Here is a 15427-nt window from a genome sequence, read left to right on the forward strand (position 1 = left end):
TTGAATTGCGGTTGACATAGAGGGAGCTTATTGTGTACAGTGTTTACTTAATTGAAGTAAAATTGGTTTTATATGGGTGTTTTAACTTGGAACTGTTTAAATTGTATTGTTTATGGATAAATTTTGATGTATTGTTTTAGATATGGGCCAATGGCCGTAATAAATCAAACTAAGTAGAACTTTCACATCAAGGACTGCAATGACATCTCCTAACTAATTCACATATCACAGGCACAGGAATAAGGTTAACAAAGCAGGGGGTGCTTCTTTAATACAGGCAACTGCTTCTATGTAGAAATTTCAGTTGTGTAGATATATATATTCTGTCACATCTGACCCAACATATGCACGCAAACGTAAATGCATGAAGCGCTCCAGAATCTCAAAATAGGTTGGCTTTGCCAGCATCCAGCCTAAAAATACCACAAAACATTATGACTGAACAAAAACAGAAGCACCCTTCAAAAGGAATGGAACGATAAAAGCGCCATTCTTAATTTTTTTTAAAAAAATCCTGCTAAGAAACCACTAAAATCTGCTGGGGGGGGGGGAATCAAATATCACTGTAGTTAAAGCAAGGGCCTTGACTGAAAGGTTGACAGAACCTCTGAAGGTCTGTCTGAATAAATGTGAATTTGGGACAGGATCAGAGAAGTCCCAGCTTTCATTGGGGAAATGCCGGGTTTGTTTCCTTGCACAAGAGGAAAAGTCATGAAATATGTTGCCTCTTGCCTTTGGCACAATATCTGGACAGCTAGGCTGCGACCCACAACTTTAAGCTTGAGGGAGAACAATAATTGTTCTTCCTCTCTTTTGTCAACCCAAGGAGAATAGTAGCTATGATCAGAAAGCCGAACCACCCAATATAACTCGGATCTTTCCCTATCTCTGCTGATGCTGAACCACAGCCTGAAGAAATGGGTGGTGAGAGATTCTCTGGGGCTTAATCCTCATAGCTCTATTCCAAATGACAGGCTGTAGTCTTTGCTATAGGCCAGGAAGAAGTCTTATTCCCCAAAGTAAAGCGAGATGGATGCCGTTTTTGTACGGACTAGACCAGACCATGGCCTACAAACTGTTCTTAAATTTGGTCCAAAAAACAACAGCATAACACTACTGGAATGCAAAATTAGGGCCAGTTTCAATAATTGTTCAAGAGCAATTCTTTCCTGTTTAGCAACTGGACAGCAAAAAATAAGCCAAACGGGAAAGCAGTTAAAAACATCATGATGTAGCTACATACAGGCATGAATACTGCCCAATTCCATCCAGTGAATATAAAGGTGTTTGCTTCTTACCTTCCCACAATAAGCCATGTGCATTTCGTTTTGTATTTATAGTTTCCAGGTCCATCTGTTACATACCCCGAACTTCCAGTAAGCCTGTGAAGAGAAACTAAAAATGTAGCATCCCATCATGATTCAGGCCTTCTTTTTTACTTTTAAAAAAGCTTCAATATGAATACAGCCAATAAATTATCCTTATACTCTCGTAATTCTCCTTCCCCTCCTTTCAGCAAAGTGTTGTCATCTCTTATTGCCAAAGTGTTTTAAAAGTATCTCCTCACACCCTTTGTGGAAATGTTAAAATATTGCTAGAGATATTTGTTTTTCATTCTGTGATACTAGAGATCCTAATGTGGATTTTGCTGACAAACTATTTAAATGGGACCTCAAGCATCCAAAGTTAGTATTCTGAGATTTTCTGGGGGGCGTATAAATTCAGAATTTCTACTAGGAGGTACAAAATCAGAGGTCAAGGAGTGCAGGTTTTTTTCTCATCATTATCACCATGAAGCAAACCAAGAGTGCAAACCTGCATCACCCAACACAGAATGATATCCAATTAAGTCATACTAGAATAGATCCATTGATTCCAACAAGACTCCTGTGAGTATTACTTAGCTGGACGTCACCTGCTACTAAGAATTATATCTGTTTAACAGGGGCAAACAACTATTAGAAGTCTGGCATGATTGGCACTATTGTGATTTACCAGCTTTCTAGGAAACTACCACATCACAGCCTCAGTCCAAATTAAAGGTAAAAAAGGTAAAGGACCCCTGACAGTTAAGTCCAGTCGCAGACAACTCTGGGGTTGCGGCGCTCATCTCGCTTTACAGGCCAAGGGAGCTGGCGTTTGTCCGCAGACAGTTTTTCCGGGTCATGTGGCCAGCATGACTAAGCCGCTTCTGGCACAATGGAACACCGAAACCAGAGCAGTGAACGGAAACGCCATTTACCTTCCCGCCGGAGCAGTACCTATTAATCTACTTGCACTTTTTGGCATGCTTTTGAATTGCTAGGTTGGCAGGAGCTGGGACCAAGCAACAGGAGCTCACCCTGCTGCGAGGATTCGAACCGCCGACCTTCCAATCGGCAAGCCCTAGGCTCAGTGGTTTAGATCACAGCGCCACCCGCGTCCCTGTACCAGTCCAAATTAGCTAGCTGCAAAGAGGTTAAACGAAACACACCCTTTGTTGCAGAATTTGACACATAGCATTGGACCACTGCTCTCATTTTTGCCTTAGTATACTGCATTCAGATGACGCCAGATAACTATGCCTGGCCCCATACTTCCTATACAGGGTACTTCCAACTGAGCATGCCCATAGCAAATATGGCATCAGCATACATTTGCACACTCCAAAGGCAGCTTCCAACAGTTTGCCATGGGGAAAACCGAGACCTGTCTTTTCCAGGGACATTAATCGCTGGTATACAGAATCGGAAGTACAATGAATTAGACTTGCAGGCAGACGCTGTGAGAGTCTACCTGCAGTCTCTCTTTTTTCTTTTGAAGGTCAGAATACCCATAAGCCTTTCCAATTGCTCAAAACCAAGCAAAGTTTCCCTGCCATCAGTCCCTCATGCCGCAGGAACTGAATAATCACTGTTCTTTTTACAGTCCCTGCTGCTTTTCAAAGTGGAGGATCTTGTGCTAATTTTAAAAGCCCATAACAAGAAACATTAAAAGGTAAAGGTAAAGGTACCCCTGCCCGTTCGGGCCAGTCGTGTCCGACTCTAGGGTTGCGCGCCCATCTCACTTAAGAGGCCGGGGGCCAGCACTGTCCGGAGACACTTCCGGGTCATGTGACCAGCGTGGCGAAGCTGCTCTGGCGAGCCAGCACCAGCGCAGTGCACAGAAACGCCGTTACCTTCCCACTGTAAAGCGGTACCTATTTATCTACTTGCACTTAGGGGTGCTTTTGAACTGCTAGGTGGGCAGGAGCTGGGACCGAACGACGGGAGCTCACCCCGCCGCGGGGATTCGAACCGCCGACCATACGATCGGCAAGTCCTAGGCACTGAGGTTTTACCCACAGCGCCACCCGCTTCCCTAAGAAACATTAAGGGCTGCCCAATTCTTTAAGGACTGCCCAATCGCCAAAGTATCTGAGAGAGTTGCTTCGGTGATTTATTATTATTATTATTATTATTATTATTATTATTATTATTATTATTATTATTATTTCTTCAGTAGGCATCTTAAGTAAGCTTTTCTGATGTTGTGGTTATTTTTAATTGATTTTATCCTCTGTATCTCTTTTGTAACCTAACTTAAAACTACTGTTTTATGTGGTGTATGACTTGTGACAGCAAACAGATGCATAAAACCATTCATTGCTCAGAGCTAGATGAAGGTGCACCTCTTCTGCTATGAATGCACAGAGAGAAAAATGATTGGCAGCTGACATTGGAATGAAAGTGACAAATTCCACAGCTAAATTATAGCAATCATTTCTTAAAAGGAAGCTAACCCAGAGTCCACACAGGTGTAATTGGACGCAGTTGGACATCTCTTGTCAACTACTTGTGTTTGCCCACTAGACCTCTTTGCCTTTGCATTTTGTGAACTGGACAGAGCAGCACAAGGTGACAGCAGTGGAGTTCAAAGCATGATTCTGGGATGTTGGGAGCCAGGCAGACACCCCCAACAAGACTCCTATATATGTGTGGTGAAGGTGCATGAGAACCACCATACAGTGGTACCTTGGTTCTCAAAAGCCTTGGTTCTCAAACGCCGAAAACCCAGAAGTGTTCCGGTTTTCGAAAGCCGAATGTCCGATGTGGCTGTTGGCTATTGTTTCCGGTGCGCCTGCACCAATCAGAAGCTGTGCCTTGGTTTTCGAATATTTCGGAAGTCAAACGGACTTCCGGAATGGATTAAGTTTGGCTCTTGTTTTTGCTATTTATTTTGCGTTTTCGTTTTTGAGCCTTTTTCGGTTAATTTGTTTTTGTGACTGTGTGGAACCCAGTTCAGCTACTGATTGGTTGACTGATTGTGTGACTGCGGAAATGGATAAAAGCCCCCCATCCAAACAATGACTGTCATTAGTGCAGGTAAGGAAAAAAATAATTTTTAATTTTTATCATCTACAATACTGTCTTATTTATTTTATAATACAGTACATTGATTATTGCTTTCATTTTATGGATAAATTGTCTCATTAGATAGTAAAATTCATGTTAAATTGCTGTTTTAAGGGTTGCTTTTAAAAGTCTGGGACGGATTAATCCATTTTGCATTACTTTCTATGGGAAAGCGTGCCTTGGCTTTGGAACGCTTTGGTTTTGGAACGGACTTCTGGAATGGATTAAGTTTGAGAACCAAAGTACCACCGTACTTCTCAAAGGGGCTTTGCCTCATCTGCTGTTGGTAGCTGTGCAAGGCAAAGGAACAACCCCAGCTTTTCCAAATCCTTGCAAGCTTACAGAGTTGAAGGAATTTCATACATCTGTTTGATAATGTGCCATCACCAGGGATTGAGATGCAAGGTCCAGAAAAGGCCAATTTCAGACTCTGATTAGTCCCCCACAAGCAGCTAGAGAATGATAAGAAGGACCGTTCGTTTTAGTGACTTTATATTCATTACAGGTTGCTACTGAAATTTCCCTGCGCCTGAACCTTGTAGCATGGCTGTTTCTTTTAGCCGGAACAGAAGAGGTTGAATGTTTAACAGCCCTGAGAAATTCAGCGTACAGCGCAGGTGCCTAATTTGATCTTGTTTTCTCCAAAGCATGACCTTTAGAGAGCAGCGCAACCCTCCGAATCTAAATGTGCAAAGAGCACCGTGTATCAATTGAGTCGGCACCCTGCCGGTAATTGATAGCAAACAAACAGACTTTGGTAGCTCAAACAAACCTTGTCGAAACGGCAAAAGATCTTGTGCAATCTGCCCTTCTCCCAAACAACTTCACTACGCAGAAATCGTTACAACTGACCTACTCTGAAAGCAATTACTGCAGCTTTCACAGTACAAATAGCACCACAAATGTCTCCAGCATTGCTGGCGAGACCCAAGGGGGAAAGTGAAAAGTTCGGTTAGAAAACGAATCTGCCCAGATCTCAACTGCTCCACCTAAAAAGGGACACCAGGATACATCTAAGAGGAGAATTTCCAATAACAGCCTATAAATGATTTACTTGCTGTTATGTGTTTGTGGGTGCCCTGAACTGCTGCAGACTTCTGGGTGGTGGGGTTTAATCAGTACCTTGAGAATTAAGGTGAGCTGACAGATGTTGGATTTATTAAGGGAAAAAATGTAGACTGAGCTAGTCCTTCCAGGCTGGGGCATCGCCTGGGTGTAAGTTGTTAAGAAATGCAAGGATGTTGATGGACAGTCATCAGTGCATCAAGGGAAGATCCTAGAATCCGTGAGACAGGGGTTGCCAGGGTTACAGCGGGCAGAGAAATGTTTAGCATTCCAGTTTAGCCTGAAGGTAAAACAGTGTGGCCATGCTGCATGTGGCTTGGGTTGCGTTTTGCAAGGGTTTGGGAGAAGAAGGGAGGAGCCAGAACTGAATGCAGGGCTGGCTGGGAGAGGTTGCACCGAGAGACCGGGCAGCATGGCTGGTCTTTGCTCTGGACCCAAGCTTGCTGAAGCGATGGGAGAAGCAGCAAGAGACACCTCCACTGAAGGCTTCAGGTGTAAATATATGTAAATAAACCATATTTCTTAAATACACTACAGTCTCATAAAAAGGTAAAGCTAAAGAGACCCCCGACCATTAGATCCAGTCGCAGACGACTCTGGGGTTACGGCACTCATCTCGCTTTATTGGCCGAGGGAGCAGGCGTACAGCTTCCGGGTCATGTGGCCAGCATGACTAAGCCGCTTCTGGCGAACCAGAGCAGCGCACGGAAATGCCGTTTACCTTCCTGCTGGAGCGGTACCTATTTATCTACTTGCACTTTGATGTGCTTTCGAACTGCTAGGTTGGCAGGAGCAGGGACCAAGAAACGGGAGCTCACCCCATTGTGGGGATTCGAATCGCCGACCTTCTGATCAGCAAGCCCTAGGCTCTGTGGTTTAACCCACAGCGCCACCCGCGTCCCCTACAGTCTCATGCCTAGTCCTTAAAAGCTTAGTGGGCAGTGTGCAACCTGTTGGGACATCCTCACTGCAGCTCTGAATGTCTCTTGAATGGTTCATGAAGTCCTTATTTGTGACCCCTGAATTCTGTGTCTGCTACCATGCCTGTACTGTTGCTTGCCTGGATAAAGAGCTCTTTCTTACTTGCACCTAAAAGCCTCTGTCCACATGTGTTGGGGAGGAACGAGGGCAGCAAGAGCCTGAGGCTCAGCACCACTTATGCATACAAGAAGCCATGAGGTTACCATTATACCTGAAAGAGGACAACGTTATTAACTAACGCCAATGCTTGAATTTCCCACTGCAATAGTTCACTAAGGATAAGCTATGCTAAAGTCACATTTGCAGCAGACAGGGATCATTCATCGCTGTCTCATCTTCAGCATTTATATAAGCACACTTGGCTATACAGAACTTTAGTGAAAACAGATTTCAGGTATGCAATGAAAATTGAGGGAGATGATCCATTCATTGCTTTGTAATAACCTTCAACAGACAAAGATAAGCCCAAGTTAAAACAATGTTTGGTTAAAAACCCATTTTAATTATGTTTTCTCTGCAGCAGACCAGCTGACATTTAACTGCTTATTTTGTTTGGCAAAAAAAATATATCAATTGACTGACGGAGTTAATTTGGCGGAGAAAATTACTGCAACTTCTTCCACGCCAGCCTTTGGGATAAAGGACTAGGCATGTTAAAATGAGAACAAAGTAAGTTATTGTCTACTAGATGTCGGGTAAAGATAGGAGTCAAGACTAAACTGTGTCAGTTACACCTATAATCAGAAGAACTTAACAGACTTAATTGGGTTTGAACCACATCCATTGCTTTCTGTACTCAGGATAATTTATATGTCAATGTGGTACCCTCCAGGTTCCTGATTAAGTTTATCATCATTAATCATTGTGACCTTATAAAACAGTCAACAATCCATCAACATTCTTCCTGCAATCACCTCAGAAAGTTAGATTTATAAAATCGGAGTTGAATCACCAAAAATCACCCAATTCACACCCTAACCAAAAACTGAAGCCTAAACTTATCGTTTCACAGGCACAAACACCACAGGGATTCATAATAGGGCATTTTTAGTAACAGCACCCTGGCTCTGGATTATGGTGGAATCAACAATACCTAATTTTCAGCACCAGATGAAAAACTCCACTTATCCAGGGCTTTTGACTATATTAGCCTAGTTATAAAATGGGACAGACTGTCTGAATTGAACAGTAATTTTATTGACTGGCTTTATATATTTTGTATACTGCACTGTGACTTGCCCTGTGATCATTTTGCAATGATTTGCAAAGGGGGTGGTTTTTTATTTATAAATAAATAAATAAATAACACTTTAAATTCCAGTCATCAGGTTGCCTAGATGCCCAGGAAATTTATGCAGGCAGATAAAGATTTGAACAGATTTTTCCAAGGCACAGTATCAACCCCAATCTGGGTTTTATAGTGAATATCAGTAATAACTGCAGCATAACTCGCAGCACAGCGATGAGTTTCTGTGACCGGCAGGTCTCAAGTTGTCTAGCTGCCCAGAAATTTCATGCCAGCAGATAAAGATTTGAACAGATTTTTCCAAGCTCCAATCTAGAGTTTACCAGTAATTGTAACAAGACTTGCAGCAAGGCAATGGGGTTTCCATGGCCAACAGATCTCAAGTGCCACCACTGTATGCTATAAAGTACTACCAGTGGAATTGTTACGTACTCCCCACTTCCTCATTCAGTGAGAAGAGACAAGACTATTTGGGGAAGGGGATGAAAGTGTGCACTGGAGAATTCGGGGCAGCGTTCGTTCCCAGTTTATGAAGCTGTGCACAAGCACCACGACACTTGGTTCCTCCCTCTACTCACATACCCATCCCACCACGAAGGCACAATGACACTTTACAGCATAAGCAAAAGGATGAGGCCTTGCCCAAAGGAGCAGCCAGGCCAATCAGAATTTCAAGTGTGGAAGACAAAGAACAGAGGGAAGGGTAATGAGCAATACATCTGGAGCCTAGCAGATTCTGTTAGCAATCATGCCTTTCCATTTATGTAATCTCTGTTCCATTTAAAGAGTTTGCTGCAATCACCACGCAGTTATAAGAAGAAAGTATAGATTGCCTACTGACACAACAGTCATATCCCAAAATTAGAAACATACAATATGCCAAAAATGAAGGATCTTGAAATACACAAGCTGGTATCTAACCTACATTTTCGGCACCTGTGCGCTTCTCAAACATTGGCTGGGATCCAAACTGCTCTGCACGCTGTTTGCCACATGCAGGAGACTTTAAGCTCTCCAGCTTTTCATAGAAACCCAATAGTCCACCCATGCCCACCTCTAAAGGGCAGGACACCTGCCAGAGGAACACCCCATGAGGGAAAGGAGCTACCACAGCAAGGGGGGGAGGAACTGGCAACCCCCCCAAAAAAAAAAGCTTTGAATGCATGCAGCGTATGTTGGGAGATTTGGAACAGACAAAAGGAAGTATTTCTTTGCACAGTGCAGTTGAACAATGAGATTTGCTAGCAAAAGATTACCAACCTGGGTGTCTCTAAAAGGTGATTAGACAAATTCCTAGCGAATACAGCTGTCAATGGCTACTCCCCACGATGGATGTGTAATACCCTCCAGTGGGCATCAAGCCTCTGAACACCCAATGCTGAGGAGTCCAACTGGGAAGAGTGCTCCTACACTCGTGTCATGCTTTGGGGCTTCCCTTGGGCGCCTGGAGAGCACTGCAAGAACGGAATGCTACTCTAAATAGTCTTAGGTCTGATCCAGCATTGTTCCACACCCAGGCTTCTCTGGGTGGGTCCTGGGCAATGCTTCATGACCACAAGTCTCTGGACCACAAAAGTTACTGCAAACAGCAGCATTCCACCAACTAAAGAAAGTCACCATGTACAAGTCTTCCCATCAATACACATGAAAAGACAAGTGACAGGGAGGCTGCGTTTTTACTCTGCTCACCTATCAATCTCTCAGTAAATGATGTGTCCTCAGTCACGAAGGGTCAACTCTTTCATGCAACATCAAAATGTAAGAAGAGCCTCTTGGATCAGAACAAAGGCCCATCTAGTCCAGCATACTGTCTCACAGTGGTCAACAGATGCCCCAATGGAAGCCCACCAGCAAGACCTGAGGGCAACAGCACTTGCCAACCTGTGATTCCCTGGAACTCAGGCATACTGCCTCTGACAGGGGATGTGTAACGTAGCCATTGTGGTTAGTAGTCACTGAAAGCCTTTTCTTCATTAATCTTTTCAATCTTTTTTTGAAGCCATTCAAGTAGAGGGACTTCTTTGCCTCCGAACTAGCCAAACAAACAAAAAAACTCCAAACGCTGCAACGTGTCCTCATATGGGAGTCACACACCATCCCCTTGATCATTTTGTCACCCTTTTCTGAAGCCTTCCCAACTCTATAGTATCTTTCATGAGAAGAAGCAACCAGAACTGTACCCAGTATTTCAAATATAGTCCCGCCATAGATTTGTACGGTGGTAGCGTTTTTATCAATTCCTTTCCTAGTGGTCCCTAGCCTGGAATCTTCCCTTTTCGTGAACGCTGCACCCTGGGACAACAATCAGTAGAAAGGGACAACCAAGGCACATTTTGAAAACTGTCTGTCACCAAACAGAATCTATAGCATGTCAGTATGTCAGTAGCCATATGTCAATACGGTTGTGGATTTTTTGTTCCTATAATACGCTAAAATTCTGTAACCCTGCAAGGCATGTGTGTGTGTGTGTGTGTGTGTGTGTGTGTGTGTAGAGGGAAACCCTTGAGCTGCCACAAATTTTTAGTTTTTTAAAACCAGACACATGCCAGGGCTAAGATTTTCACTATCATTATGCTTTTTAAAAATATTGGGAAACAAAGGAAGAACATCAATCACATAAATACTACAGTGCAGTGGGATTTGGATCATAGTGTGCACATAACAAATTTGAGCTTCACAAAAGTGGCAATACTTTAGCCTAGATTCATGAAGAGTTACCAATTATGAATTCACTCAACTATGTCTCTAATAGCAAAAGTGGATGATAAGATTGTGGATCCATATCAACTGGACAGTATGCCAAGCTCCAGGGGGTTTCCAGAACCTCCTTGGACAACAGCCCCACTCAATCCGTAGCACAAAAAGGTAATAATTGCAGGGAGGCTGCAAATAAGTCTCCAATATACACAAAACTCAATGCTTTCTCTAGATGATTGTCAACCCAGAATCTCCTAAAAGCACTGCTGGCCTCCAGAACAAAGAAGAGAAGTAAAAAAACTAGGTATTATTTTAGGGCAAGCATAGATGCATATGGTGATTATGAACATCTTTAACGTTAAATGCGTTTCAAGTCATTCCAAAGTTTATGCATGTTGAAGAGGATGTCAATAAAAGCATTCCGTGCAACTTGACATAAAAAGCCCTTGCCCTTGTTCTAATGGGGTTCTGTTTGCATCCGGTCTTTGCCAAGCTTATCTACACTAACCAAACAAGTATCTGGCAGTTCATCAGTGCTGAAAAATCAATGGGGAGAAATGGAAAAATTGGAAGCCGACTTCTAGAATCCATGGGAAGGAACCCAGGGAGTCAAGAGTCCATGAAAACGTAACAGCATTGTCTCCCCAATAAGGACAGACACTCCAAAGAAAGACCAGGGCACATATCCAACAGACTGGGTGTGAATAGGAACCTTAGTTTTATCACTCTCTTGGTACTTTTTCAGCACATTAATCCTCATTCTCATAACTATCCCACAAATCAATTTGAACTTGAGTTTCGGGGTAAGGCAGCATCTCCAACATCCAAATCTGATGTTTCTGACCTGCATTTATAATCCATTCTCTCAGAAAAACAACCCTACATAGGTTTGCACATTTTGATTATTCACTCAATCAGAGGTTAAAGTTTGCTGAAAATAGCAGCCTAGCAAATTTAGAAACTGCACACTTGCTCCTTCAGCCAGAGATCATGAAAACAAGAGCAGAGTTGCTCTCTTGAGTTCACAGTATGCATGTGACACTACTCTGTAAGGGAGTGTCGCAATGTAAGAAGCTCCACCCAGAGTAATATTGGGCAAAAATTACAAGATTTAAGATGACAACACTCTATACGCAGCATGGCACCAAAAATTGAACTTGTCATCAACTTTGCATTCTGCTCAGCTGAACATATAAAGCTGCCTTACACCAGGTGAGATTGTTGGCCTATCTAGTTCAATGCTGTCTACACTGACTGGCAGTGGCTCTCCAGGGAACGTTCCCAGCCCTACCTAGAGATGTCAGGGATTGTAGCTGGGATGGCAGCATTCGCTTCACCACCGAGCCAAAGTGCTTCCATAAATCTGCGAAGTGGCTGTCTTTCCGTTCTTGCTATTGAAGAGTTCGGTACAATTTGAAAACTTGCCCAAGAGCTCAGTTCTAAAAGAAAAGCATTTTTCTCTAACTGAAGAGCACACAAGCAGAAGCCGCCCCCCCCCCCCATTAAGCACCATTGCCACTTACAGAAGTGTGTTTTGAGTTCTTCCCTCCAGCAGTAGACCAGCACTCTCAGCACTACAACGACGGGTGTCGAATTTTGGGCCGCGTGTGACTCGTGTATGACAGACACACAATTCAAGTATTTTAATCACTGGAATACTGTCTGTCTGAAGCACTCACCGGGGAGGTGATCCCAACAAAAAGGCTTCACAATTTGGTATGAGGCACCAGACTTATCAAGTGACTTATCTGTGGTTAGAATTGTTGACTGATAATGTCGAAAACAACACGGATGTTAAAGAAGAGCTACAGAGTGCTTAAACCACAAGATCACCAAATAGTTGGGAGGGTTACAAATATTCACAGCACCATGACTTCAAAATGACGTCAGCAAACAGGATGTAAAATTCCTTAGTGTGCATTCTGAAGCTGCCTTGAGTTGCAATACTTTAAAAGTCATTCAGTTCAGAAACATTTGTTCCACTAGTAGTTATGGCTACATGGTCCCAGACAGCAGAAACCCCCAAAGGTGTGGAATCTAGCGAAGGAAAGAAGAGTGCTTGGTGTGCCACAAACAGCCTTGCATTAACCTGCACTGAACCCAAGTCACTTGGGCACACAAGCAAATCGCACTGCCAACAGCTTGCTGCTTATTTTTTTAATTAGAGTACAAAAATTTATATACAACCTATCATTTCAAAAACTACCAAGGCAAACAAACAAATACAATTAAGGACACCCAGCGCTTCAAAGGAGGACCCCTTCAGAATTAGGATTACTCCAGCATTCTGTGACCAACAGCAGACAGACAGATGCTTCTAAACTTTCAAGTCAAACATAAATTTGTCCTGATTGCCCCCACAATTAATATTCAGAGATATACAGTGGTACCTCGGGTTAAGTACTTAATTTGTTCCGGAGGTCCATTCTTAACCTGAAACTGTTCTTAACCTGAAGCACCACTTTAGCCAACGGGGCCTCCTGCTGCCGCCACACCGCCGGAGCACGATTTCTGTTCTCATCCTGAAGCAAAGTTCTTAACCCGAGGTACTATTTCTGGGTTAGCGGGGTCTGTAACCTGAAGCGTATGTAACCCGAGGTACCACTGTACTACCTCTGCATATGGAGGCTCCATTTGACTATGAGGGCCAACAGCTGTTGATAGACCAATGTCCATGCATTTCTTTAATTCTTTAAAACAATAATTCTAACGCACCCTTCCCTGCCTGCCTCCCAGCCCAGCCATTACCACATATATCAGGGATGGCTAACCTTTTTTCTTTTTTAAAAAAATTCTTTTTATTAATTGGGGTGGCTAACCTTTTTTCATACTTGGCCAACCACCCCAGAATCCAGCAGTGGGTATGGTCAAAGAGGCAGCTCCACATTCACGCATCCACGGACACATAGCAGAGCAAGCGATTCTAAACCTCACGGTTGCAGGGTTCAAGCCCCACAGTGGACAAAAGGTTCCTGCCCCTTCCAACTCTACAATTCTATTATTCTAGATCAGCAAGACAGACAAACTAGACACACACACACGGAAGACGATTTAAAGCAAGGCAGAATAGGGTAAAAACAAAAAAACCATTTTGCAAAGTAAACAAAAGGCAAGGTGGTTCTGTCTAGAACAGAGGACCCAACCGGCCCAACCAAAGGCAGGGAAGATCTAGAGCAGGGGTCAGCAAACTTTTTCAGCAGGGGGCCGGTCCACTGTCCCTCAGACCTTGGGGGGGGGCGGACTATATTTTGGAGAGAGAAAACAAACAAATTTCTATGCCCCACAAATAACCCAGAGATGCATTTTAGAGAAAAGCACACATTCTACTCATGTAAAAACACACTGACTCCCGGACCATTCACGGGCCGGATTTAGAAGGCGATTGAGTCGGATCCGGCCCCTGGACCTTAGTTTGCCTACCCATGATCTAGAGGGCAGGATGGCTGCTCCCCTGGAAGTGGAGGCGAAAGACTTTTCCAGTCCAGCAGAAGGATCCTATTAACTGAACGTCCTTCAGTCCTTCCTGGGAAAGTCATTTTTACTAATCTACAACATGTGTAATGGTGCTTTGCCCAGTGGAAAAGCATGTAAACAGCTAATCTCAACGTAATTTCTTCAAAAAAGCAGATAGTGGTAGTTTAGCATCTCAAACGCCTTTCCAACACAGTTCCCTTCAACGCAGAGGCGGCTATTCTATGATTTGCACCAACACAGCTGGGAGCTATACATAAGCGATGCAATGGTGACAAGCAGGGCTGATTGCCCATGCCAGGTGCACACCAAGGAAAAGTGCCTGCCATGTGGCTGGGGATCGAAGCAAGAAGTGCGAAGGAAAGCAGACTGCATGGGCCAATCTCTGTAAAACAAGAACATCCCCATTCAAAGCAGAGGTGTTTCCTCAGAGAACCATTATAGCCAAACAACACTACTGCACAGTAGAAGAAGTATATTACGTTAAGGCATGAAAAAGTCCTGGCTGAATCAGAAATGTAAAAATGCCAAAATAATTTGAAGTCATTTTGTTCCCTTTCTTTTTTTTTCCAGGGGGGGAATGGAAATTTGTAGGTTAAAATTAAAATTGTGCAATACCTTTCTTTAAGTACCATTTACAGTTCAAGAGTCGCTTTGATACTTTAGGAAAATAACAGGTATTATGTATAACTTGGTTTGCCATAAAATCATTGTGTCTGGTATATGTACTAAAAGTACAGTTTATTCAGGCATTAATTAGAAACTGAATTCACGTCTTAAAATTTTGATACAAAATGGAGCTAGAAGCTGCTAAACGGTAAGGGCCCAAGCATCTCTTTGGTTTTGCTAGATTATGAGGAGCAGGCAAACACAAGAAGAAACCATCAAGATTATAGTGAAATGAAGACAATTATTATGTGTTCTGAAAACTATCATTACAGTGGAACCTCGGGTTACGTACCGTCCTCCCTATGAATGCTTTGGTTAACGAGCTCCGCTAACCGGAAGTAGATGCCCTTAGTTGCGGACTTTGCCCCAGGATGCGAGTGGAAGTCGCATGCCGGCGGCACAGCAGTAGCAGGAGGTCCCATTAAAGAAAGTGCACCTCATGTCAAGAACAGTTTCGGCTTAAGAACGGACCTCCGAAATGAATTAAGTTTATAACCGGAGGTACCACTGTACCTCCTAAGAATATAAGAGCCTGTTGGATCAGGCCAGCGGCTCACGTAGCTCCAACATCCTGTTCTCACAGTAGTTAACCAGATAAAAAGGTAAAGGGACCCCTGACCATTAGGTGCAGTTGTGGCCGACTCTGGGGTCGTGGTGCTCAACTCGCTTTATTGGCCAAGGGAGCCGGCGTACAGCTTCCGGGTCATGTGGCCACCATGACTAAGCCGCTTCTGGTGAAAACAGAGCAGCGCACGGAAACGCTGTTTACCTTCCCACCAGAGTGGTACCTATTTATCTACTTGCACTTTGACGTGCTTTCAAACTGCTAGGTAGGCAGGAGCAGGGACCGAGCAATGGGAGCTCACCCCGTCACGGGGAGTCCAACCACCAAACTTCTGATTGGCAAGCCCTAGGCTCTATGGTT

General features: G+C 43.6%; 1 protein-coding gene across 1 annotated transcript in view; it reads right to left on the reverse strand.

Moving 5' to 3' along the window:
• The window catches only part of ATRN (attractin), a 165335-nt gene that overhangs the window by 116309 nt on the left and 33599 nt on the right, over positions 1-15427 (reverse strand). Inside the window, 1 exon segment of the mRNA XM_081924761.1 lies at positions 1299-1382. Coding sequence (XP_081780887.1) covers positions 1299-1382 — 84 coding nt within the window.

Source organism: Podarcis melisellensis (assembly GCF_964234715.1).
Source record: "Podarcis melisellensis genome assembly, chromosome: 9".
Lineage (NCBI taxonomy): Eukaryota > Metazoa > Chordata > Lepidosauria > Squamata > Lacertidae > Podarcis > Podarcis melisellensis.